The following is a 24,452-nucleotide window of genomic DNA, read 5'->3' on the forward strand; positions in this document are numbered from 1 at the left end:
CATTTAATTTGAAAAATAATATTTTGTATTTTTCTATTTAATGTCTTATAATCTAAGTTAACTTAGGTTAACCGAAAATTAACCGGTTAATTTAGGTTAAAAAATAAATCAAAGTATTTGTTTAACCGAATTTGGATGTTTAGCTATGCAAATCTCTACATTGACCTATTATTTTTGTAGTTTAACCATGTCTTCAGTTATCCCTGGATATTAGACCAAAACATTCTTTAAGTCGTTCAACCAAAAGTCTAACTGTCCATTTGTTGTAGCCCAAGATATAAACTAGACAAAATTTTATTATTCATTAAATTTGACCTATTATTCAACGACTATTGCCTTGGCGAAGAGGGAATACTAAAACAGCCTTGCATGGGAAGAAGCACATTTTTAAATGCACGCACAATAATCAATGAAAGCTACATCCTCTTCTTCCTCTCTCATTTTCACATCCCAAATATAAATGGTAAGAAAATCAAAGTTTTCCTTTTCTTTTCTTTTTTCCCCTCACCTTGAAATGGAATTTAACCTTATTATTCATCTTGGTCCCCAATGGCAAACTGTTCATTTTCTCAAGCCGGGACGGGAATATAACTCGAAGAGCTTTGCAACGTGGCCGCGTAGTCCCTAGCCCACGAGTCGTAGTGCACGATCTCCTCGAGAGTCGGTGAAACCACCATTTCAGATCGGTGCTTGTCACAGGTCTTCTCAACGACTTTGAATATATCCAAATACCCGATTCTGCAAATTAAATCAGTAAAAAAAGAACCATCACACGTTGACACAAAATTATTACTTCGAAAAAAGAGAAAAATATTTACTTTTCATCGATGAACATCTCTACGGCTTTCTCATTGGCGGCGCTAAGAACACCGGTCATTGTTCCGCCAGCTCGTCCAGCGGCGTAAGCCAGATTCATCGATGGGTATTTCTCATTGTCAGGGGATCTAAAAGTTAGTGAACCAAGCCTGTATATTTATCATCACATTTGTGTTAAAACAAGAGGACCAGGAAAGCAACACATAAATAATAGATCGACAAAGAAGAAATAAATTACTTGCAAAGATCGAGGCGAGGCCAAGTTATTTCGGAGCAGTGGACTCTGTCTGGCCACGACAAGGTGTAAAGAATCGGCAAGCGCATGTCGGGCCAACCCAACTGAGCCAAAACCGATGAATCCTAAAAGGAAAAAAAAAATTGGTATTTTCTTCCTTGTCCTTTTCAAAAGCATAATTGGGATATTGAGTTTTTATGTCGCAAACCTGCGTTTCGATCATAGAATGTATGATTGACTGTGGATGAATAACAATGTCGATGTCGTCGTAGGCTGCTCCAAATAGATAATGGGCTTCGATGACTTCCAAACCCTATGAAGGAACTATTTTATTTTTATTTTGTTCTGATTTTAACAGTGTGTTCTCAAAAAAAAAAAAAAAAAGTGCAAACCTTGTTAAAGAGGGTAGCAGAGTCAACGGTGATTTTCTTCCCCATACTCCAGTTGGGATGCTTCAGAGCATCGGCGACTTTGACTTCTTTTAACTTCTCAACAGGCAAATCCCTGTCAGTGACATGGTTAAAAGAGAGTCACACCCATTTCTAAAAACGTGTTATTTGTAAACACTCAGTTCATTGTTCAGGGTCAGAATTAGTGTTATCAGGTCTCAAGTAATATACATTGTTTGGGATAAGTATTGGTCTCTCGAATATCAGATTAGCTTGTATTTCTGATTGTTTATCAATAGAATTCGAATGTTCTTAACAAATTATTACATAAACAAAAAAAAAAGGGGATCAAAGCACTTCTATAACCATTATGCTCTAACTAACTAGATAAATAAAAACATTCGAATATGCTAGAGCTGGATATCTTTATCAAAAAGGCACTAATATTCTAAATAATTACATACCTGAAAGCCCCTCCAGAAGCAGTCAAAATGATACGCCGAAGTCCACCTTCGGGCAGGCCTTGGATACACTGAAGAAAGATTAGCTATATATGTCAAGAGAGGTGTTTTCAGACATATATCAGATCACAGACACATTTATATGTCATTCTTACCTGAAATATTGCAGAGTGCTCGGAATCTGCAGGAAGGATCTTGATGTTGTGCTTGTGGGCGAGAGGAAGGATAAATGGACCTCCAGCGATCAGAGTCTCTTTGTTTGCTAATGCAATGTCTTTACCCGCTTCTATCGCAGCTACTGTGGGCTAAGAAAGAATACATAACTAAATAAATAATAAAAACTTGATGTACTTTATTGTTTTGCTTTCAAGTAACCTGTTAAACCTAGCAACTTATTTATTTGATTCCTGTTTGTTTATTATGGACTCAATCATATTTTAGAATAAATAAGTCATTAGGATTACAAAAAAATTTACTGCAGTTAGTTACTTTTTTATTTTATTTTTAATCGTAGAGTAGTTTAATTTGAGAGTATCAATAACATTCGTAAGTTGTTGTTAACCAAAAGAATCCCTGTAGTCGTTTTTCAGCTGATAATTATATAAAATAATAATGATAAGAATAATAATAATAAAACTAATTCAATATTCACCTTAAGTCCAGCACAGCCTACTATTCCGGTAACAACCGTGACCGCATCAGGGTGCTGGGCAACCTGAGAAAGAGGAATTTACATTCAAAACCTTCAGATAGAAAATAATTTTTCTTTTATTTAACTTATTTCCACTGATCACAAATAATATTTAGACATTCAAGTCACCTCGATGACTCCTTGCTCGCCGGGAATGATCTCGGGCTTCTCTTCAAGATCGGCTATGGCCTCTCTTAGTTCGCCGATCAACGACTCATTTCTCACCGCCACAATCTGAGGCTTGAACCTCTTAACCTGCACAATTGACCAAATAAATATTAAAAAAAAAATGTATCAAATTCAAAACCCCACACAAAAACACGTTGTCTGATTTAATTGGAGAAAAAAGGAAACCTGATCAGCGAGAAGCGTCACATTGGAACCGGCAGCTAGTCCGACGACTCTGAACTTATCTGGATTCTCTGCCACTATATCCAATGTCTGAAAACAAACAAGAAAACACACTCAACAAAAAAAAAAAAAAAAAAAAAAAAATCGAATCCTAAAGACCTAATATGGACCATATAGATATAATAGCTTGTTTGTCTTGATTTCCACAGCATTGTGGCATTTCACCTGGGTTCCGATAGAGCCGGTGGAGCCGACGATGGAGATGGGCTTGGGCCCATCCCAAGAGTGTCGGCCCAATTCGGGAACGGCTCGTCCGGGCCAGGCTGGCGGCGGCTGAGCCGAGCAAGAGACTCTTCTCTGAAACGCCAATCTCGAGTCCTTTCTCTGAAAACCAAACCCGCCTAAACCACACACACACACACACACAACCTCAAGGATTAAATATCACAAAGATAATATCTCCATTTCGTATGAATGTCCAATGAAATCACAAAGATTAGCTTTCTTTCAACGAATTTCGAACAAAGTATTGAACAATATAAAGCTGAACTTACTAACCACTCCACAAGAGATCAAATCAAAAACAGTTTTAGCTTTTCCCGTTGGGAATAAAAGCACTAAAAACTAAAATGTCTTTTTGGTGAGTGTAAAGGTGTATTATACGCTTCGAATCTTCTCCTGAAACAAACAGAGAGAGAGAGAGAGAGGGATTTCTGAGTTTGAAGCAAAACCTGGAATCTTAAGCGCCGGTTTGTTGGAGTCCAGGAAGGAAAAGGCCTTCGATTCAGCCGGAGCTAAGAAATTCGTAGCCATGGAAACTCGACTAATTCTCTATGAAAAATCAAACACCACAAACCAGAAGTGTACGAAACTGAGGAACACGAAATTTAGCTATTTTTCTTAGATTTACTTGAATAAATTTTGCTTTTTAAATGTGAATATTTTGTGTGGCTAAGAATAAGAAAGTGACCGAGCTCTGTTATGTATAAGGAGAGTTTTGAGAGTTCAAGAACGTGAGTGGCAGGGGAAAAGTGGGGTCCACAAGAAATAAGAGTAATTATAGCGACTGTTGGGAATTTAGGAAGCTTTGGAAAGGAATCAAATGCCTGATTATAAATGAGAATTGTGTTTATTATTTACAGCAATTTAGGTGGCGAAGACCTCTTTTTCTCTGCAAGATTATGTTAAGTTTATCTCTGTTGACTAGATTTACCTTTTTTTATTTAATTTGTCATTACTAACATTTAAACAAATAATTACTAGATAAACTTCATTAAGTACATACTAACAAGCGTTTGGACATTCTTATCAAATGTCCGATTATAAATTGTGTTTATTATTTACAGCAATTTAGGTGGCGAAGACCTCTTTTTCTCTGTGAGATTATGTTCAGTTTATCTCTGTTGACTAGATTTACCTTTTTTTTATTTAATTTGTCACTACAAACATTTAAACAAATAATTACTAGATAAACTTCATTAAGTACATACTAATAAGCGTTTGGGCATTCTTATCAAATGTCCGATTATAAATTGTGTTTATTATTTTCAGCAATTTAGGTGGTGAAGAGCTCTTTTTATCTGCAAGGCTATGTTAATTTTATCTCTGTTGACTAGATTTGCCTTTTTATTTAATTTATCATTACGAACATTTAAACAAATAGTTACTAGATAAACTTCATTAATTACATATTAATAAGTGTTTGCGCATTCTTATCTTGGTCTACCATTTCATTTCCTATGAATCGTCTTAAAATGATCACTACATAGATTTTGATAAAGCAAGGTGGTGAAGAGCTCTTTTTCTCTGCGAGATTATGTTAATTTTATCTTTGTTGACTAGATTTACTTTTTTATTTAATTTGTCATTACTAACATTTAAACAAATAGTTACTAGATAAACTTCATTAACTACATATTAATAAGCATTTGGGCATTCTTATCTTGTTCTACTATTTCATTTCCTATGAATCGTTTTAAGATGATCACTACATAGATTTTGATAAAGCAAGGACATTATTTTTTAGGCAATTCTAATAATTTTCACTGTCCCCAAATGAAGATAATTCTATGATCCTGAAATCGTCCTCGTTCCTTATTACCTTGTATATTATTTATATATGATTTTTGCAATTCATTGGAATTGTATGAGTCTAAAAGTTCCTCAATCATTGTCCAAGATTAAAAAAATTATTAATAATTGAAAAATCATTAAGTTTAGTATTCATTGAGAAACGGTAAACCCTTTCAGAGAAATACTGATATTTTTTTGCTAGGATTTTAATAGATGTTTTTTTTTTGCTCGGAAATGTTTTTTTTAGTACCAAGCATTACCACCACCTTTATTTTCCCCTCCAATCATCCACCGAACTTTTATTCGTGTAAGAAAAACAATAAATATGAAATAATGTAGTAGTGAGTCATTCTCAACTTCGTATTAATTTAAGATATCTTGAGTCTTGACTAAGATCATCTTTTTCAACTCCACTAAACATTGGCGTCATTTGACAGCAAATCAGATAAAGAGATCCGCATCCCAACTTTTGCCACAAAATAATGTAAAACGAGAATCGCACCTGTGCCAAAGTTTCACCAGTATTTTGAGTACAGTATCAAATGTCTTAATATGGGCATATGGCCATTCATTTGGCAGAGGTTTAATAATGCAAAAAACAAGATAACATGGAAAAGACAACTTTCTTCATTGGGAAATGGAAAACGTGGCTTAGAACTTGGGAAAATGGTTTACAGTTAATAGCAATAAAATGAAGAAGTTTTTTTCCACTTGGTATCAAATATATGGAATATGGTCAAATAAAAAAATTGTTTCACACAATATTTAATTAAACTCACTTGATGATGAGGACTAAAGAGGACTGAAACTGAGCATTATAAGAATAGTATTTTCATTTCTTATTCCCCATCTATAAGCAGTGTTCAAAGATTTGCAAAAGAAATCAAATCAACCAAACTTCATTTATGATACAACACTTTCATTACGATTTCAAGTAACTATGAGACCATGTTATTAAATGAAGGCTAGTCCAACAGATTTTATTGAGTCCTCCACAAACAGACTTTTAACACATCAGGTGATAGATTAAATAATACCAGCATAATCGGCCCCGAAAGCTCCAATGGCCATCGAGAAAGAGAGAAACCTGGTACCACCATGAAATGTGAAAAACCTAATCGAACAAAAGGACAGCAAGATTAGGGCAAACACAAATCAACAGCCTACTTCAGGAATCAACAATGGCCTTAGAATCAGAGACCAATCCACCTTAAGAGGTGGACATTTTTTTTTTATATATTTCTTTTAGTAACTTTAATTTCTATGGCCCATCTCAATATTATTATTTATAAGCCATTAGTTTTTTTTTTTTTTTTAATAATGCAATAAAATTAGAAATTAGTCCCGCTTTTTTATTTATATATGATTACTGTAAGAGTTCTTTTTAAACTTCTCCTTCAATTTAATATTTGGCTCCTCTTACGTGTGGTTTTTTGTTTGCTCCCCTAAATCTTTTTTTTTGGGCATCTGAACCCCGCTTAGTTTTGATTTCTGGCTCCGATTAAAAACATAAATTACACAAGCATACCTCAGATTATGCCCCATTGCAAAGATCGTCCAAAGATTTCAACTTAAGCATCTTGGATTTCGCTAGAGCTCATCCCCGAACTTCCAGAGCCAACTTCGACCGAACCTCCCATTTCAGATATTTTAGTGATCCGCTGAAGCTCGCCGATCCCGTCCGATGAACGTTCCAACAGCTCGTCGTCCGAAAGCTCTTTCGGAGCCGAAGATTTCGGCCTCCGGATGGCTTCGGCGGCTTCTGGCATGGCAACCGGGGGCGGCTGGGGTGGGACCCACGAGCGCCGAACCGGGGGGTCGTTCGCGGGAGCACTATAGGACGGTGCCTTTGGTTCGTCCTCGTTCTCAATTTCGGAGATTCTCGGGTTTTTCTGTTGCCACCAAGGCGCAACGGGACCACCGTCCCCGTTGTCTTGTCTTCCATTGCTTGGTTGAGACTCAATCACCTGGCTCGGGTAGTTTTGAACTTGATTAACTTCCCAAGGCTACACAAACAGACATAAAGGAATCAACGTTTCATTCAATATAAAAAGTTGAATTTGGCAATCAACAAAAAAATTCTCTACGTATTCATTTACCTGTTCCCCATATGGGTGTCAGAACCACCTCAGTATGATTAATTATTTTTCATAATGATGTAATACTGTTAACACTTTCAATCCTATATTGAATTTTGAAAAACCCTAAACTAATGAAAATTTGTAAATTCTAACCAAATTAAAAGTTCATAATATACATGCAGCTCAAAACTGTGCCGCGTTGCTTTTGGGGATGAAAACAACTTGAGATCAAATTCTTTGTGAGAAGTTCCAAAAGAATACATTAGTACAACGCGTCGCTTTGCAGAAGATAAATCAAACGATGATTTTGGTACTAGAAAGTGTATAATGAATAACCTAACCTTAGCTCTAGGTGCCAACCGAGGGTTTGATGGTTGCTGATTAGGGTTTGGAGGTGAATCATCAATATCCTGCAGAAGAATCCAACAAAAGCTAAGCATAGGCAAAAGTAAACAAAACATAAAAGGGACAGACAACTACCCTGATATTGGCAGGTTTCTCGCCTCTTTGGACCATGGCCATGATCTGTAACAGAAATAGATAAAGAGAGAGATAAGTACGAAACCCTGAGCATGACAATAGAATTGATGCTCGCAAACAATAATAGGCTGTGATTTGTGATTGTGATTGTGATTATCAGCCCAATAAATACTTAGAATATTGTTTAGACAAACATCACAAGTCAAAGTTCTTCGTCGAGACGATTATTATCGACATGATAGTTTTAAGCAAGTTTCTCGGACAATGACAAGACCGAGGCTACTTACATCCATAAAAGATTTTGGGTGTGGTGCCATGGATGGTTCAGCGGGTGCAGGAGGCGAGGCAGATCTAACTGCAAAGGAAATCGGCATTATATAAATATCACCAGCACTGTTAAAAGTAGAAAATAAAAGACATTTCAAACATATGAAGATCACAACCTGACCGTGAGTCATAGTCGGACTTTCCATTGACATATGGTCTCTGTATAAGACAAGAAAACAGCGAGATTGTAAATATCTTAAAAAAATTACGAAGTGCAATCTGCATGTTTGTGTTTTAACTTACAGTTGAATTCACAACATTGATTTGGTGATCCTCTCTGTCCACGACAGTGGTCCTCCGAAGGGCACTTGTTTCCACTGATAGTCGGGCAGATTTAATGAGCAACAAACGCAACATTTTATACTTCATAACAATGTTCCAAAACTAAAGTGATTGAGGCCGAAACCAATATATAATAAATATACATCCCGGGTAGTATAAAACAACCATGACTGTTTGTACCTTCCAATTTCCGAATGGATCTACTCATTGACTTCATTTCGTGGACTTGCATGTCTAACATATTCATAAGCTCTGAAAATAATTTCTTCTCTGAAACAAGAAAACACGGTACGCCGATGATCAAAATTGCAAGAAAACATAATGACATAACTAATTACAGCATTGTTATCAACATACTAAGCCAGAATTAATATCGCACCTTCGTTCTTTGATATTGACATTTCCTGGCTTGCCTTTGCCACATCAGAAGCTGCAGCGGCAGCTGCTTTTGCAGCCGCTGCTGCTTCCTCTGCTATGCTCGGTTTTCGGTCGATTTTCTTGGTCGAGTCATTCTCTTCACCTTCTTCGTCCAAGACAACCTTGCGCACCCAAGACTTCAACCTAGGAACAATTGATTTCTAATACCAAAAGAAAGTGTTACAGCACATCACAATACTTGAAAATAGTTTACCGTTCCATGCAGTAAAACAAACTAACAAAACTGAGGAAAAAATTTAGGGAAAATATCACATTTATACCCTGTGTTTTAGTGAAATGTCGAGTTTACCCCTCGGTTTTCAAAAATGTCGAGTTCATACCCTCTGTTTAACTAAAATGACGAAATTATACCCTGAAATGAATAACAGCGTCACAAATCTCTCTTTCATTGATATTAACTCTTATATAAGAAAGACCAAATCAAATCTAAATCAGTGCCCTAACTTCCAAATTCTCAATTTTGAAATAAAAATAGCGCCTTAAATTGAAATTAAATAATAAAACTACCTCCTACGAAATGACTTCATTCCGTGTTCGAATTGTAACTCTAAATTCTGGATTCTCTGTTCGAATATGCGATTTTGATGACTATCAACTATCGATGTTTACCCATTTGTCTCTTTCTGTGTTCTTCACGATTAAGAGACTGCTGTTTATTTTTTAGTTTTTAAATAAATTACATATATGGCGCGAATGAATAAAGATAATTGATGTTTATATATACATATTATAGTCAACGTCAATGAAAAGTCAATAAAAAGAATATTCGTGACACTGTTGTCTATTTCAGGGTATAATTTCGTCATTTTAGTTAAACAGAGGGTATGAACTCGACATTTTTGAAAACCGAGGGTTAAACTCGACATTTCACTAAAACACAGGGTATAAATGTGTTATTTTCCCAAAAATTTAACACCAGAATAAAGACAAGTATTTTAGACTCTCAGTAATTTCATTTATTTGTTTATATTTTAGAATAATTACAAACATTGGGGAGAAGAGTTATTCAGTTAGTTATTTGATTTTCTATAGTAGAGTGGTGAAATCAATGGATTTGGTTTACCTCTGGCATAGTGAACCGAACTTATCAATAATTCAATTTTACAGTAAGTAGCCTCGGTCCTATCAGAGTGATACAAACTACATAGTCGCATTTTTAAATATACAAAACACTTGTCCATGGATAGTGTAGGAGAAGGAGTCTATTATTAATACCTTAAATACTAAGGCTGTTCCAGCTCCTGAAATAGCCAATAATCCGACAGCAAGAACGGCATGAGACCAGTGAAACCGAGAACGCAAAGAAACCACCGGAGAGACGGGATTTGCAACAGCAGAAGGTTGCATAGTCTGTGGCTGAACGCTCGATGATATCCCCTGTGTGTCTGCTATGATAAAGAAAATATAAATGATCTTTTAAGACAAACACACAAAACAAGTTAAACAACAAAGGCTTTTTAGCGCAATTAGTCCTTGAAAATTCATGTGAGTGCCATTTGTGTCCCTAAACTATGTTTCGGAGCAAAATGGCCATCAGCATCTTGATTTGTAACATTTTCATCCCTAAAATGCTACAAAATCAATAGTTTAACGACCATTCCGCTTTGCTCCGAAAAATGGTTCTAGCACTAAAATGTCACTCACATAATAGTTCAAGCTCAATTAGGATCAATTACCTTGATTTACACCAGATGTCTGTACACTTGGAGGTGGGTCCTGCAGTGCGTATGTGAAAACATATTCTCTAAGATACGATGAGGATATTATGGAACATTAATGCAATTCTAAAAAATTAAAAGACGAAATTGCTTACTGGCACACGGCGAAAGGCTTCGTCAATCTCCTCCCTCGAAAGGCCCTTCTTCTCGAGGAAGGACCGCCGATACATAACAGGAGATCCCCTAACTTTCGGGTGCGAAAGAAACTTCACCGCGTTTTGTACTTGATCCTCTCTCATTGGTTCCGAGTTCACAAACACGGACGGTGGAGAAATCGGTTTAGGTACCTCCACCTGGACATCCTGCTGTTTCTCAGCCATTGGTTCTGTAAGACCTGTCATTCAAGTTCATAAATACAAATAATCGGAGCTACAAACTCTATTTCAGTTATTACTAAGAAAACCACATGCCACTAACTTGTTACGGTCGCAAAATGGTATGGTATAGCTTGTTAACTTTACTATACCCAATAGAGCACAACTTCAAATCAAAGCGTTCTCAGCCAGGTTCTTTCAAAGAAATCAAATTGATCGGTAGTCGGTACCAAACCACAATACACATATGTCAGTTCAATCGAAATCAATTATGCGTAAATTATCCACCATTTGAGTCTCCAACAATTAGACTGGTAACTTTTCTACAAATTCATCAATATAAAAATCCTTCACAACTAAAATTTATGATAGAATGAAATTCAATTAAGCAAATTAATTTCAGTTGGTACGCAAAGGATTCTGATCTTAAAACTACCGCAATAAAAAATGACAGCTGTAATTATTAAACTACTGTAATAAACCTCCACACCAACCTCCCTTGCTCAAGTAAAGTTCAACTGTATGTCCTCGATTTCTCAAATAAACTTCATAGATCGTACAGAAATGAAAAATTCAAATTAAAAAAAATATCCAAATACAACATAGAAACTTCCATTTTCACCGATGTCTCAAACATTTGAGAGAAAACTCGATAGATTACAGTTCCATTTTCTTCTTGGCGGAAAGACTAATCGTTTCTTATATAATCATCAAACAGCTCGCATTTGCACGGTCCGATTTCACGATCACTCTTACGAATTTTTTTCACCGAATGGAAACAAGAAATTGAGAAAAGGAAAATAAATAAAAAAAGTTAATAATCAAAACGGACCTTGTTTCTGCGAAGTATCGTCCGATGGAATTGTCGGAGGAGGCTGGGATTGCGTCGCCATGGCTACGGCCTCCTCGGTCACTGAATCGCTAAGAAGCGACCAGTATTAGCTCGAGCGATAAAACTGCGAAGGAACGTGCCAGAAAATGAGTGCCGAGAAAAATATAACAAAATATTAAGAGAGAGAGATTGGTTTTGGCTTGCGCTCATTTCGAAGCCGAAAACGACACTTTGGATAATGGATAATATGCTGCGTATGAGATCCACCGTTAGGTGCATGAAATTGGGAAAATTTCGCGAGTAACTCAAATCATTTTTCATATTTCACTAATAACTGTTTTTCGGATAAAAATACTCTCATATTTCAAAAATTTAGTCAATGATCACTAATTATTGAAATATGGTCAACAATTATTGGAATCTATTCAACAACTATTAAAATCTGATTAACTTTTATTGAAATACGATCAACAACTATTGAAATCTGATTAACTGTTATGGAAATCTAACAACTATTAAAATCTGATTAATTGTTATTGAAATCTGGTTGGTTAGATGTTATTGAAAACGATTATTTATGAAAATTAAAAGGTTCAGCAGCTAATATTGAAAAAACTTATAAAATATAGCTACTTTCGACTATTTTCACATACAATTCGTTACGCCCAAACAGTTAGCTTGGGCTCATTTTAGCTCCAGGAAATTCCACAAGCATCCCATTTAAAGAAGATGATTGCCTAAATATCTAAACTTTTAAAATATTTCATAAACGCCTCAATTTTATTTTCATATGATTTTACAATGAAACTGTAAGAAACTATTATAAAGTTATAAAACAGTTTTTCTAACAAACTAAACTGTATACGAAAAGAAAAAACCTATATAACGAGATATCTTTGTAATTAAATGGACCATTCTTAGACTAAGAAAGCAAAGTATTTTAGGGGGAAAAAAATCAGAGTTAGATGGCGTAATTTCCACTATAAGCATCGAAGCATGCAACTAGGCCTGTTCAGTTCATTTTGGACTTGGATCCTGTTTTTAAAATTTTAGGGAGGGAAAATTTGAAGTATTAACAAATCATGAGCTTAGCACGCCGGTTTGACCTATAAAGAGGTTAAACAATTGTTTTAGGCCCTTACTAAATGAAAATCTAAATCCTGTAAAAAAAATCCAAAATAAATATACCTTAAGTCCAAATGTATTGAGTAATCTAAATAAATAATTAAAGGAAGGTTTTCTCTAACCAAAATTATTTAAAGGAAGGTTTAGAAATTATATTTTCTTTAAGCCTATAAAAGTATAGACCCGACTAAGTCATCCCGGCTATTGGAAGGAAGCGTCACTTCCATTTCCAATAAACCACATTCCAATTGCTTATTGGAAGTGACACGTTCATTAGGCAAATTGGTGTCTTTCATTGCTTAATGGAAGTGGAATTTCCGTTAGGCTTAATGGAAATACGGATTTCCGTTAACTTCCATTAAGTAATTAAAAAAAATAAAAAAATCAAATTTAAATGGTAAATGGAAGGGACCAAACTGTTAAAATTTTAAAAGAATATACTAATATGTAAACTGAATTTCATCTTTATTAATAATTTTTTTAAAAAAAGTAAATACATTACGACAATATTATGAGTAAAACATTACAATAAGACTACATTTCATTAATAGTCATGTTTTAAAAGTTCATATCAAAGTTATCAACAAGATCAATGTTCACAAATGTTTCTTGAGAACGTTGTTCGTATTGACACCAATCTTCGTATATGATGAGAGTCTCTATCATTTTGGGTTTCAAACTCTGCCTTCGATCATCAATGATGCGACCCAAGCTACTAAATGCGGACTCGGACGACATCGTTGAAACCGGGATCGAATGTACGTCTCGGGCCATCTTCGACAAGAGCGAAAACATGTGCTAGTGTTGATGCTACCACGCTAGCAAGTTGAGGTCGTCTTGGTTCATGGAGGTAAATTGTTGAGAGGTGTATAACGCGATCTCGTCTTTGGAAGACGTATCTTCAGTGGGTTAGGGATGTGGTCACGATCTTGGAGATGAAGTTCCACCTCCAACAAAACGTGCTATATTTATGAACATTCCTTTGCTTGTCGATGAGTGTTGAGGTGGACTCGGCTCGGGACATGCTGGAGCTTGTCGCTTGTAAAACCTGAAAAAGGAGTAAAACTCTTCCACGACCCTAGCATGATCACGTGTAATGTAATCTTGTCCAGTATGACGTTTTAAATACTGTAAAATTGTCAAATAACCCCCAAAATTTCATTCGGGGGTTTAGAATGCATGCAAAACCATATATGTAAGGAATTTTTGAAGTTCCCCAATATTTTGAAAATTTTGCTCTCATAAATTCTACGCATAGTTGAAATTTTCAAAATGGTTGCAATCGTGAAGATGTTCTGCAATTTTTGTATCACTATGTATGGAAAAATAAGATGTGGGTGTGTAAACAGCAGACAATGCACATGTTTCATCGTAAAAAACGTGAAGAAAATGAGTAATGACCTTAGCCACTGCGATGTCTATTTCGATTATGTCATGGCCTCCGTTTCTGTTCACGAATTCATGTGTATTCTCTACATATCTATCGGCCAAGAAAGAATTTAACATTAAAAATGTTGAGTTCCACCTAGTCCTGTTATCGGTGTGAAATTGTCTCTCGTCTAGACCATTAAATAAAAAACGCCTCTTGAGGTCGTCTACCCTTTGACATGGGTTGAAAAGAGAGTAATGACAAACATAATGATTTGTTTTGTTACATTCATTTAATTAATTTTTATTAAAGGTAATAAGGGACATATTAATTAGCACCGATAATACAATAAAAAAAAGGAACACTAATCCACTTATTTTCGAATTTCATATGTTTGAACTGTTTATCCAAGCTATGGCTTCTCTAATCTTACTGATACACTCGTCGAAATACCTAAATCCGGCTTTCACTATGAGGTTTATGATGTGGGTAGCACACCTTTAGTGTAAAAGACACTCTTGATGTGAGCGCTACGTTAAACCTAGCAGACATGAAGCAGACTCTAAGTGTGTCTTTATCTTCCAAAAAATTTCTCATAATATCACTTCGAAGAGTTTTTCTTGAAATAATGTTAATTCCAAGAACTAGGTAATGCACAAATCTACCAAAGCCTCGCTTTCTACATGAGAAAAAGATTGATCGGTAGAAACTATGTACTTAACAAGTTCTTTTCTGAATTCTACGGGATCGTGGGTACTTACCTAAGATATAGATCCCTTCAAGATGCACATCTTGTAGTGGTGGCGCAACGAGGAAATACCATGAGAGGAAGAGTCGGCTTTGATATGTTTCCCGCATTTGCTACATAGACCCTTCTTTCCTTTGTCGTCGTTGATCTCGAGGAAGTATTTTCACATTTTGAAACGGGATTTTCTTTTCTTCTTCGGTTGTGGAGATTGTTGTCCTTCGGGAGCTTCGCCTTGAAGTGGTGGAGGAGGTGCCTCGTGTTGAGCTGGTAGAGGAGGTGGCTCGTGTTAAGGTGTTGGAGGTTGTGACTCATGTTGAGGTGTTGGAGGTTGCGACTCTGTGGATAATTTGAGAGAATTTGAGAGATTTTGAGAGTTGAATGTTTGAGTTGTGATTAAAATAGTTAGAAATGTGACGTATTTATAGGAGAAATAAAAAAAAGTGGGTTAAAATTTAAAATTTGGGTAAACTCGGAGGTCCAACGGACAAATATTTTCGGCCGTCCAGATCCAAATCGTTTAAGATCTAACGGTGCAGATTTAACAAAAAAAAAAAGCTTCCCACTTGCAATTATATACGTTACACACAGACTCATCCCAAACGGTAATAACTCCTGACACGCGTACACCTCTACCCTGCCATCTTCCGCCAGCTGTCAAAACGAAAATTTCTGCCTCACCCTCACGCGGTACTCGGCTGTACCGTGCATGAGGCACACGTACCATACGGAAGGCTTCCTTCCGCGTGGCTTTCAACCGAATATGCAGGATGAGACCCGAGCATGGAGCTTAGAAATATTATTACTACAATCGTTTTATTTTTATATTAGAAGATTAATTAAGACAATCTAGGGTTTGGACTCAATCTAATCTATAGAGGGGCAACTGAGGTAGCCTTCAAGGAAAATATCTCACATCTTATTTCAAGCTTAATTCTTCAAAATACAGATTAAATGTTTTGAATCTCATAAAATATCGATTGTCTATAATTTCTTTTATCATATATTTATTTGGCTTTTTTTTCTTTGATTCTATTTTTATTATTATTTACAGTTTCATTATAGTTTTATTAAGTGTCGTTTACAGGTTTAATTTTAATAATCAATATTTAAAGAGGTTTTTTTTATAATCAATTTTTTTGAAATAACCATAAAAAATAGGTTTTCTTAAAAATTACCCTATCTTAATTAATGTTGTTTGGTCGGGGCTTTCATGTTTTTGTACGGTCTGCATGTTTTGCTTATGAAAAAAAAAAAACAAAATGCAAGAAGATAAAAACAATTTTTTTCATATCAGTATACTATTGGACATAAATATAATTTGGTATAAAGTAGGTTCCTTGGGAATATATATTGAGGCCACGGATTTTGAAGGAGTTGATTTCTCGAAGCAAATATTTTCTGTTTCAATTCAAGAAGAGAAAGGAAGACTTGAACAAGATGGCTTTCTGACTTGTTCATAATTGAGGGTTGAGTGGTTTAATATGTCAAAAAAAAAAGTTGCTTTAATGGGTTATAAATTTTATGAAAGCACAAACTTTTAACGTCAACATGCTATGTCAGTGCATTTCACACGTTAAATTATATTATTGATCACGTGTCATATTACTATTTATGCTATTACGATTAAGTTTTTAATTTCATAGTAAAAAAAACAAAGACGTATTCTCTCCTAGGTCTTTTAAGAAACGATAATATATAATATAATACAAAGAAAAGGATAACCCAGCTTTTTGGATCTTTGTTCTTTTAGCCGCCAGATGAGGCTAGTTGTCAAAAGATAAAAGTAGTTTTGTATTTTTATTTTTTTTATTCAAAGTGTGACGTATTTGATCTCAATTTCCAAGTAAATTGCTCTGTGTTTGATACCTAATATATGGCTGACCAACAACTACCCAACTAAACACGTCAAACTAGTAAGTCTCAATGAAAATATTTTTTTTTTCCTTCAGATTTTTGGTACTGTATTTTCTATTAAATAAATTCGATAAGGCTAAATTTGGATTATATTACAAACAATACGCATACGTAAGAGCGTCTTTAAAAATGGTTTTTGAGATAAACAAAGCGTCTTCAAAAGTTTGGGCAGTTTAGTCCATATCCGTATCTATGAATAAATTAGAGTAAATTTTTTATTTATATTTTTATATAAATAAGAAAAAAAGACACATCTACAATCTGATATCATCACAAAAATGATTGATGATGATAATATTTAATCACAAAATACTCATTTGGTGATGAGGTTATTACAAAGCGATCATAAATGTGTCTTTTTTTTTTTTTTTTACTATTTGTACAAAAAAGAAATTTTTTTCAATTACATGTATGTCAATCTCCCTATTTACAATATCAGAACCAATTTTGACTAGAAGTTATGAAATCAGCAACTATAAGATTTTGTTGCGACTAAAGTTCTACTGTTTAATTTTTTGGGTCAGCAGAAATCATAGTGACTAGACTTATTCATTATGATTCCATATTATTTGTTTTAGAAAACGACAACTCCATATTCAAACTCGTCCAAATGTGACCCCAAAAAGCAGTAAGAAAGCTATTCTTAAAGCCCCGTGTTAATTAACTTGAAAAACGACCCAGCGTTTACATATGTATGTTTTCACGTTTTAAGATATTATGAATTTATGAGTCGATATTAGTGATGTAACCGCAATGTAAACATGACGTACGTATTTTAAATTTACATGATGTGCTCAATATGCATACACTTACGCATTTGTGTAATACGTCAGTAATGCAATTATTATTTATATTATCACCATTATATCTTGTAAACCTTTCCTTAATATTTAACAATCTATTTGTGTCAACTTTATTATTCGTATCTTGTATACATAAAACGTTGCTTTTGAGCGTCTCTATCAAGGTTTAAATATAAATATATATATATATATATATATATATATATATATATATCTAAGCAATATATAATTGAGAGAGAGAGAGAGAGACCTACTTAAAAATCTAAAATCATGAACTTTGTTGAAAGACTTTTTTTTTTTTTTTTTTACATAATTTTCTGGGTAAGAAAATCGAAAGGTAAGAAAGCACAATCTTATTTTAACTCCTCAACTAATCCATGTCTAGCAAATAATAATAAACAAATAAACAAAAAAAAAACCTAACCCCACGTGTCTAAAAAGAGACGTCGTGGTGTATATATATAGCCTGCGAGATTATCGTTATAGCACAACTCAAAACCACAGAAACAAATATACATATATATCTTATCGTTATAGCACAACTCAAAACCACAGAAACAAATATACATATATATATCATACAATCATCTTAGAGAAACCAATAAGTAGAGATCCGATTATGGCTGGACAAAACCCATCCAACTTCATCAGGTATACGCATATACATGTATATATATATATATATATATATATATATTATCTGCATGCATATATTAACACTTTAAATTATTAATTCCAGTCGTGGGAAGGGAAATATGAGAGGTGGAGAATCTGATGATCATCATGAAGATCAGAGGGCTCATATTGTGCAATCGATAGTTCATGAACACGGAGATCGTCGTCATCATCACAAAACTTGCTCTGCTCACTCAGATCTCCCAGTTCAAAGAATAATCAAAGGGTTCAAGACTTTCATCCACACTCAATTTAGGTAATATAATTATATATATTAAATATATTCTGTATAATTTAGATTATTTATTTCTTGTAAAAAGCTTTCAACGTGTTGAAAATAGTATTCAAATGGAAATATTAACTATAGTATTACTTTTTTTGTTTGTTTGAATAATTACAGGAGGTACCCAGAAAAGTTTGATCAACTTGCTAAAACTCAAACTCCTAAGGTACTGTATATCTATATATAAACGCTGTTGCATTGTTATTTATTTGGAGACGTATATAAATACTGTAGATGATTTGATGTCATATATATTGTTGTGTTTCAGTTTTTGGTGTTCTCATGCTCGGATTCAAGAGTGAGTCCTTCACACATCCTTGATTTTCAACTTGGAGAAGCTTTCATGGCCCAGAACATTGCAGCCCTGGTTCCTTCTTTTAACAAGGTATATAATTTATTATTAATAATAAATATGTATATATATATATATATATATATATATATATATATATATATATAAGCGATGCGAGTGTGTGTAAATTGGATTTTTAAAGAATATATAATAGACATGATTAAGATAAATAGTCCAAGACTTTTGGATAATTATTAGTAATTTATGATTAGAAGAATGTTTATTAATAAAAGGCTGGTCTAAATTTTGACTCTCTCTTTTATGTATTATATATTTATAGCAATCAAGAATCAATTAACGGTTCAATTGTGTGTTTCATTTTAATTGACAGCTGAGATACTCAGACGTTGGAACAATCATTGAATATGCCGTAGAAGAGCTCAAGGTTCATATATATCTTCTAATTTATAATTAAAGAGATGTCTCATGTATATATCATATCATATTATTGATAAGATGAGAAATTAATACAGGTTGAGAATATTTTGGTGGTTGGACATAGTAAGTGTGGAGGCATAACTAGGCTTATGGATAAAGATAAATCTGTTCCCTTGTAAGTATTTTATCCTTTAATATATAAAATATAAAGTATTTTTTGATTTGTTATTTGAGAAATTATTTTAATTTATATGTTAGTCATGTACACAATTTCGTATATTAGTCGTTTAATAAAATAAAAGGCATTGACCCAGGAATATTTTGCAGTGACTTCGTAGATGACTGGATGGACATTGCACTACCCGCCAAAGTCAAAGTCCAAGCTGAGCATGGCAATTTACCACTTGACAAACAAATTGAGCTTTGTGTTCAGGTGATTCTCGTTCTCATTATATTATAAACATATATTGTATATTTAAGATTATAATTTTCATGATAGTTTTAAGGAATAATTATTAATTGGGCGAATTTTAATAAATAAATAAATAATTGGAATAAATTATGTGCAGGAATCTGTGAATCTGTCGCTAAGGAATTTACGAACATACCCTTACGTTGAGAAGGCAATTGAAGAGGGAAAACTTTCTCTGAGAGGTGGTTTCTATGACTTTGTCGTTGGATCTCTCAAGCTTTGGGAATTGAAGGAGTCAACCCTTACCTCTACAATTCTCGTAGATTGCCATGATTAAATTGTGTGTTTCAACTATTATGCACTTCCTAATAAAGTTTACTTTATGTAATCCTGTAGTAGTACTTTGTGTAATTTTTATTTTATCTAGTTGTTGGTTTTGTTACTTGGGGTACAAGTATAACTACTACTTGTCGTTTGTAGTCTATCGCATATTGTGATGAATAAAAACTAATATTACTTTTGTTCTTCATTCTTGTTTTTGTTTGTTTCATTATAATAATTAATATTGCTTGTCCAACCCTCGAGTTTCTTATTGTTTAATACAAATATGACGAAGATGGTGAAATTCATATTCCCTAAAGAGAAAAAAATCTCTCTCTCTCTTGTTCACATCTTAAAACGATTGTGAACCAAACGACACAAACCAATCACTATATTCCGAACGATATCATTATAAACTTGTATAATTCTATAATAAGTACATAGAAGTTCCATTACAAAAGCAATTGATATTGAGATGAATAATTTGTGACCTTATAAACTATTGTTTGGTTTATTTATCTTCCCAATTCCGGATTTCCCCAACATGTTTATTCAGGATGATGATTCTCTAAAGAATTACTCATCATCTTGGACTGAAATTAAAATAGAGAAATTGTCTCATTTGCCACCAATTTCATAACATTTTCTCATTTTCCACCAAAACACTAATTTTTCCCAACATGCCACCATCTATGTCAACAATGTTGACATCTATTTTTTCCCTTCACTATGAGATGTCAACATTGTTGACATAGATGTCAACAATGTTGACATCTCGGTGGTATTTTGGGAAAAATTAGTCTTTTAGTGGAAAGTTGGAAAATGTTATGAAATTGGTGGCAAATGGGAAAATTTCTCATTAAAATATTGGACCAATTCCGTTTGTGCTTTGTTGGGATATGATGATATCATATTACCTCGGGGTGGTCAGCCAACTTAGAATGGAATCAGAGAGTATGAACATGCTCAAATATCACACCAATCTAATATTTCAAAAACACTGTAAAACACCTTAATAGTATACAATAACCCTTAAAAATTTAGAGCGTATTAAAACACAACGAAGAAAAATACAAACCCTAACTCGAGGTTGAATGTAATGTTAGACGTCAAATGTCACGAATCCAGCGCTTCAAAATAGTTGTGTCCTCTTCTACATTATTTTAATATTATAAATAGAAGAGTTTGGATGATTTTTTTTCTACATTATCATATAGAGCTTTCTTCAAACTTTTCAACACCTATTTATTTGCAAAAATCGAACATCGAAGTAAGAAGCTAAGGAAATTTCAAATAGCACAGTGCCACTCTAAGTTTCAAAAGGATAGCGTGCAAGGTGCGCTATTTGTAGCAGGGCGCGCTACGTATCGATAATGATCCAAAAAAATCTTCGTTTTTGGACTATTTTGGACCCTTGGCCTCACTTAGCTTGTCATGAATACTTTTTTAGTGTTGTTAAGTGTTTTGCTTGTTTCATGATTTCAATTATGAGCTAGCCAGTTGTTATTGAGGCTATGGTGTAGCCTGGATTATGGTTGGTGGTTTCAATTAATTAATTGATTTCTTGTTGGTTCAACATTTCGATAAAAGGGTTATGTAGTTTTTAGAATGCAAAGATTATGCGGATGTGGATCGAACTCTATTTATTAAAAAAAAAAATTATTTTAGGGTTTTAATTATTATTATAAAATAGTGGTTATTTTAAATCCCGTAAAAAATAGCGACTTTTTAGACATAAAAAAAGCAATTAGCTATAAATAGCGGTTGTTTATTATATGCACTTTAGACTTTTAAAAAAATAGCGGTTATTAAATAAATTTTAATAGAACCCAAATAATAAACATCAAGAAAGATAACTTAAAAAATATAATTTTCGTAATAAAATTTGAAGTACGCTATTCTTATAGTAAATTACAAAAAAATAGCTATAAAAAGCAATTACCATCATCTAAATAGAAGACTACTTCATGTATCAAATCGACTATAATTCTCACTGAAGACCTATTTTCGAATATATATAGGTCTTTTTATAATCAATGGTAACTAAAAAAGTGAACAAGAATATATATTATGAAATACAAAAATGAAAAACCCAAGTACTGGACGACCTTTGTCCTTAGCCGCCACAAGGTAAGGCTAATTGTCAAAAAGAGGAAAATAGTTTTGTATTTTATTGATTCAGTTGTGACATTTGCTTCGAATTTCCAGAATTAAAGCTTTGTTTACCAACTATATGATAAACGTTCTTTAAGCTTGTTTTTGTTATGACGATAATAGTATACATAGTTCGTGATTTATAAAATTGAATGAGTCAAATATTTTCATAATCAACCCTAAAAAAAGTTAATAATCTTCAATAACGTGTTTGAAACTTTGATTTCTTTTATATGGTACAGTATGAGTACCTACTGCATTATTATAGTGATAAATATTCTTCGTTGAGATAAGACTTGTACGTTGTTATCACTAGTGATCGATCAACTACCTAATCACCTTATAATTCCATATTCAAAACTCGACAATATAACGACTTTCAAAATACTAAGAAGTTTCCATGCCTATTATCAACTCCCACGTTAATATTCTCAAATCCCACCTTAATTATCTAAAATATATCGTTTTTCATATAAGTATATATATATATATATATATATATATGTGTGTGTGTGTGTGTGTGTGTGTGTGTGTGGACATAATGTATAATATCTAGACATAGTAAGTCAATATTATGGAATTGACCGACCGTGACGTATATTAAATTGGTAGTGTCCGATATTTATATACTTACGCGTTTCTGTAATAGGTTCTATATTAGAGTATTAATTATTTATTTGTGTTATCACAATACTCTAGTGCACTGTTGGTGTTTCTATTTATGAACCCTAATATTCTCCACAATATTTATAAATCTAGTTATTTTTATTTATTTATTTATTATTCCTATAGTATAACTACAACTTTAAGATTGTGTTTGTAACATTTTATAAATAATGCAACATAAAGATACATATAGAATTTATTACGTCATGCAATATATTTTATACATACCATATCAAACTATTAAAATACTTTATCACTCTTTTTACATGTTAATTTATTCAATACAGGTCATGCAATATACTTTTGATGGTAAAACAAATAATACAAATTTGCCCTGTGGAATTGTTATCCAGACTTTATCGGATGTTTTGTTTAATTCCGTCAATGATATAAATCCCTGCATAATCAAGAATGATAGAGACCTATTTAATATTGAAAAGTAAAACATGAACTTTGTTGAAAGACTCTTTGACATATTCTTTAACCCAAAAAAAAAAAAAAAAAAAAAAAATCAAAGAGTCAAGAAGCAGAATCTTAATTATATTAGTTCCTCAACTAATCCGTGTCTTTAGCAGAAAAAAAAATAATAATAAATAAACATAAAGTTATAAACCTAACCACACGTGTTTAAAGTTCATTGACCTTTCACGCGCACATATATATATATATATATATATATATATATATATATATATATATAGTATACATAGTTCGTGATTTATAAAATTGAATGAGTCAAATATTTTCATAATCAACCCTAAAAAAAGTTAATAATCTTCAATAACGTGTTTGAAACTTTGATTTCTTTTATATGGTACAGTATGAGTACCTACTGCATTATTATAGTGATAAATATTCTTCGTTGAGATAAGACTTGTACGTTGTTATCACTAGTTATCGATCAACTACAAAATATTAAGAAAGTTCAAAAAGTTACTTTACCTAATCACCTTATAATTCCATATTCAAAACTCGACAATATAACGACTTTCAAAATACTAAGAAGTTTCCATGCCTATTATCAACTCCCACGTTAATATTCTCAAATCCCACCTTAATTATCTAAAATATATCGTTTTTCATATAAGTATATATATATATATATATGTGTGTGTGTGTGTGTGTGTGTGTGTGTGTGTGTGTGGACATAATGTATAATATCTAGACATAGTAAGTCAATATTATGGAATTGACCGACCGTGACGTATATTAAATTGGTAGTGTCCGATATTTATATACTTACGCGTTTCTGTAATAGGTTCTATATTAGAGTATTAATTATTTATTTGTGTTATCACAATACTCTAGTGCACTGTTGGTGTTTCTATTTATGAACCCTAATATTCTCCACAATATTTATAAATCTAGTTATTTTTATTTATTTATTTATTATTCCTATAGTATAACTACAACTTTAAGATTGTGTTTGTAACATTTTATAAATAATGCAACATAAAGATACATATAGAATTTATTACGTCATGCAATATATTTTATACATACCATATCAAACTATTAAAATACTTTATCACTCTTTTTACATGTTAATTTATTCAATACAGGTCATGCAATATACTTTTGATGGTAAAACAAATAATACAAATTTGCCCTGTGGAATTGTTATCCAGACTTTATCGGATGTTTTGTTTAATTCCGTCAATGATATAAATCCCTGCATAATCAAGAATGATAGAGACCTATTTAATATTGAAAAGTAAAACATGAACTTTGTTGAAAGACTCTTTGACATATTCTTTAACCCAA

At 33.2% G+C, this 24,452-nt stretch overlaps 3 protein-coding genes across 4 annotated transcripts; 1 reads left to right on the top strand and 2 right to left on the bottom strand.

Annotated features, from left to right (window-relative positions):
* Positions 1-278: 278 nt before the first annotated feature.
* DXR (1-deoxy-D-xylulose 5-phosphate reductoisomerase) lies at positions 279-3,965 on the bottom strand. Its single transcript, XM_089628534.1, has 12 exons — positions 3,675-3,965; positions 3,169-3,344; positions 2,947-3,033; positions 2,722-2,847; positions 2,554-2,616; positions 2,057-2,206; positions 1,905-1,972; positions 1,444-1,555; positions 1,260-1,364; positions 1,055-1,176; positions 819-965; positions 279-738 (listed from the first exon to the last, which is right to left on the bottom strand). The coding sequence occupies exons 1-12, from the start codon at positions 3,754-3,756 to the stop codon at positions 570-572; spliced, it is 1,407 nt and encodes a 468-aa protein (XP_089484660.1). The 5' UTR covers positions 3,757-3,965; the 3' UTR covers positions 279-569.
* A 1,288-nt stretch (positions 3,966-5,253) lies between these two features.
* On the bottom strand, positions 5,254-11,708 carry PEX14 (peroxin 14). 2 transcript variants are annotated; one of them, XR_016301737.1, is made up of 14 exons: positions 11,489-11,708; positions 10,438-10,676; positions 10,301-10,340; positions 9,840-10,012; positions 8,566-8,764; positions 8,367-8,456; positions 8,148-8,221; positions 8,021-8,063; positions 7,865-7,932; positions 7,578-7,622; positions 7,439-7,507; positions 6,545-7,022; positions 6,054-6,130; positions 5,254-5,518 (listed from the first exon to the last, which is right to left on the bottom strand). XR_016301737.1 is itself a non-coding variant. In XM_089628729.1 (13 exons), the coding sequence occupies exons 1-12, from the start codon at positions 11,547-11,549 to the stop codon at positions 6,588-6,590; spliced, it is 1,536 nt and encodes a 511-aa protein (XP_089484855.1). In that variant the 5' UTR covers positions 11,550-11,708; the 3' UTR covers positions 5,832-6,130; positions 6,545-6,587. The 2 variants fall into 2 exon arrangements, 1 of the variants encoding a protein (XP_089484855.1); XM_089628729.1 differs by lacking the exon at positions 5,254-5,518 and having other exon boundaries at positions 5,832-6,130.
* A 6,208-nt stretch (positions 11,709-17,916) lies between these two features.
* Positions 17,917-20,076, top strand: LOC149383618 (carbonic anhydrase 2-like). The gene is made up of 8 exons (XM_089628999.1): positions 17,917-18,098; positions 18,187-18,378; positions 18,523-18,571; positions 18,674-18,790; positions 19,089-19,142; positions 19,231-19,310; positions 19,463-19,568; positions 19,705-20,076. The coding sequence occupies exons 1-8, from the start codon at positions 18,067-18,069 to the stop codon at positions 19,882-19,884; spliced, it is 810 nt and encodes a 269-aa protein (XP_089485125.1). The 5' UTR covers positions 17,917-18,066; the 3' UTR covers positions 19,885-20,076.
* The last annotated feature ends 4,376 nt before the right edge of the window (positions 20,077-24,452 follow it).

The sequence above is a fragment of the Urtica dioica genome, chromosome 10 (assembly GCF_054948205.1).
Source record: "Urtica dioica subsp. dioica isolate 48M chromosome 10, U.dioica_male_clone48M_v1_H2, whole genome shotgun sequence".
NCBI classification, from domain to species: domain Eukaryota; kingdom Viridiplantae; phylum Streptophyta; class Magnoliopsida; order Rosales; family Urticaceae; genus Urtica; species Urtica dioica.

Bases quoted from the DNA above. Each gene is read 5' to 3' on its own strand.
- DXR (XM_089628534.1), bottom strand. From the start codon at position 3,756: ATGGCTACGAATTTCTTAGCTCCGGCTGAATCGAAGGCCTTTTCCTTC. The intron at 3,345-3,674 runs GTTTTGCTTCAA...TGTGTGGTTTAG, and splicing joins ACCGGCGCTTAAGATTCCAG to GCGGGTTTGGTTTTCAGAGA. The intron at 1,177-1,259 runs GTTTGCGACATA...TTTTCCTTTTAG, and splicing joins ATTCTATGATCGAAACGCAG to GATTCATCGGTTTTGGCTCA.
- LOC149383618 (XM_089628999.1), top strand. From the start codon at position 18,067: ATGGCTGGACAAAACCCATCCAACTTCATCAG. The intron at 18,379-18,522 runs GTAATATAATTA...GAATAATTACAG, and splicing joins TTCATCCACACTCAATTTAG to GAGGTACCCAGAAAAGTTTG. The intron at 19,311-19,462 runs GTAAGTATTTTA...AATATTTTGCAG, and splicing joins AAAGATAAATCTGTTCCCTT to TGACTTCGTAGATGACTGGA.
- PEX14 (XM_089628729.1), bottom strand. From the start codon at position 11,549: ATGGCGACGCAATCCCAGCCTCCTCCGACAATTCCATCGGACGATACT. The intron at 7,933-8,020 runs GTTGTGATCTTC...TTTCCTTTGCAG, and splicing joins CGACTATGACTCACGGTCAG to TTAGATCTGCCTCGCCTCCT. The intron at 7,023-7,438 runs GTTAGGTTATTC...CTGTTTGTGTAG, and splicing joins GGTTGGCACCTAGAGCTAAG to CCTTGGGAAGTTAATCAAGT.